Raw genomic sequence first — 1,369 nt, forward strand, 5'->3', positions numbered from 1 at the left:
CGCGGGACACTCTCCAGCCCCTCAATGCCCTTCTTGGAGGGAGGAGGCCAAAACTAACCCCAGGATTTGAGGTGCAGCCTCCCCACTGCCAAGTAGAGAGGGTCAATCCTTTCTCCTGTGACAACCATTTTGTCCTGTGTCCTGGTGATCCAAAAGAACCTCTTGGTGGAAGGAGGATGGGGTGTCTTGGTGAGATGTTGGGGATCCCAGGGTCCAGGGTAGGGGTGGCTGCTTGCTCTACCACAAACGTTGGTGGTGCCACCATGCCCTGCTGCAGTCCATGCCAAGAACCCCCCGCTGAGCATCGTCCGGCGCTTCATCCACCTGCTGGAGCAGAGCCAGCACGACTTCTGGGAGGAGTCGGAGGTGCTGGGGCTGCAGGAGGAGGTGGTGAAGAGAATCCGAGCCAGCCGGCAGCTGGAGAGCGACCTGGACCTCATGGACATCAAGATTGGGCTGCTGGTCAAGAACAGGATCACGCTGCAGGTGAGGAGCGTGGGGGAGAACCTCAGCACCTCCTGTGGCTCTGCTGCAGTGCTGGCCCTCCTCTCCCTGGCATCCCAGCTTGGACTCCTCTCTCCTGTGCTGTTGAAGGGGTTGGGGAGTGCTGAGGGGCCTCTGGCTCCCTTTCCCCAGAATCTGGGCTGGGTGCTGGAGCTTGCTGGCACTCACCCACGCTTCTCTCTTGTCCCTGTGGCGCCAGGAGGTGGTCTCCCACTGCAAGAAGCTGACCAAGAAGAACAAGGAGCAGCTCTCCGAGATGATGTCCATAGACAAGCAGAAGGGGCTCAAGTCCCTCAGCAAGGAGAAGAGACAGAAGCTGGAGGCCTACCAGCATCTCTTCTACCTGTTGCAGGTGGGGCTGGTGGGGCTGAGCTGTGCCCATGTGTGCTGGGGCAGCAGTGTGGGGACTCTGGCTCCCCCTCACCCCGTGGCACTTGGGTTTAGCTTGGTGTTCCTCATCCCTGCAGACACAGCCTGTGTACTTGGCCAGGCTGATCTTCCAGATGCCCCAGAACAAGTCCACCAAGTTCATGGAGTCGGTGATCTTCACGCTTTACAACTACGCCTCCAACCCCCGGGAGGCCTACCTGCTGCTCCAGCTCTTCAAAGCAGCTCTGCAGGAGGAGATCAGGTGGGGGGCCATGGGAACCCCAGTCTGGGGGCATGTCTGGGGAAAGGCTGTGCCAGGGGCATCAGCCTGGACACAGTTATCATAGAATCCTTTAGGTTGGAAGGGACCTCCAAGATCATCAAGTCCAACCATTGAGCCATTAGGGCTCTAAAGTCCTCTGCTAAAACAGATCAGAATCTGTCAGGGTTGGAAGGGACCACAAGGGTCACCCAGTTCCAACCCCTCTGCCATGAG

The 1,369-nt window shown here is 58.7% G+C and overlaps 1 protein-coding gene across 1 annotated transcript in view; it reads left to right on the forward strand.

Annotated features, from left to right (window-relative positions):
- Positions 1-1,369, forward strand: part of LOC103775758 (ras GTPase-activating-like protein IQGAP3) — a gene marked incomplete at both ends in the record, with an annotated part of 5,216 nt that overhangs the window by 930 nt on the left and 2,917 nt on the right. Inside the window, 3 exons of the mRNA XM_008943232.1 lie at positions 278-486; positions 704-856; positions 972-1,135. Of these exons, the coding sequence (XP_008941480.1) occupies positions 278-486; positions 704-856; positions 972-1,135 (526 nt within the window). The remainder of the gene's footprint in view (positions 1-277; positions 487-703; positions 857-971; positions 1,136-1,369) is intronic.

The sequence above is a fragment of the Merops nubicus genome, unplaced genomic scaffold (genome assembly GCF_000691845.1).
Source record: "Merops nubicus isolate BGI_N331 unplaced genomic scaffold, ASM69184v1 scaffold35306, whole genome shotgun sequence".
Taxonomy (NCBI): domain Eukaryota; kingdom Metazoa; phylum Chordata; class Aves; order Coraciiformes; family Meropidae; genus Merops; species Merops nubicus.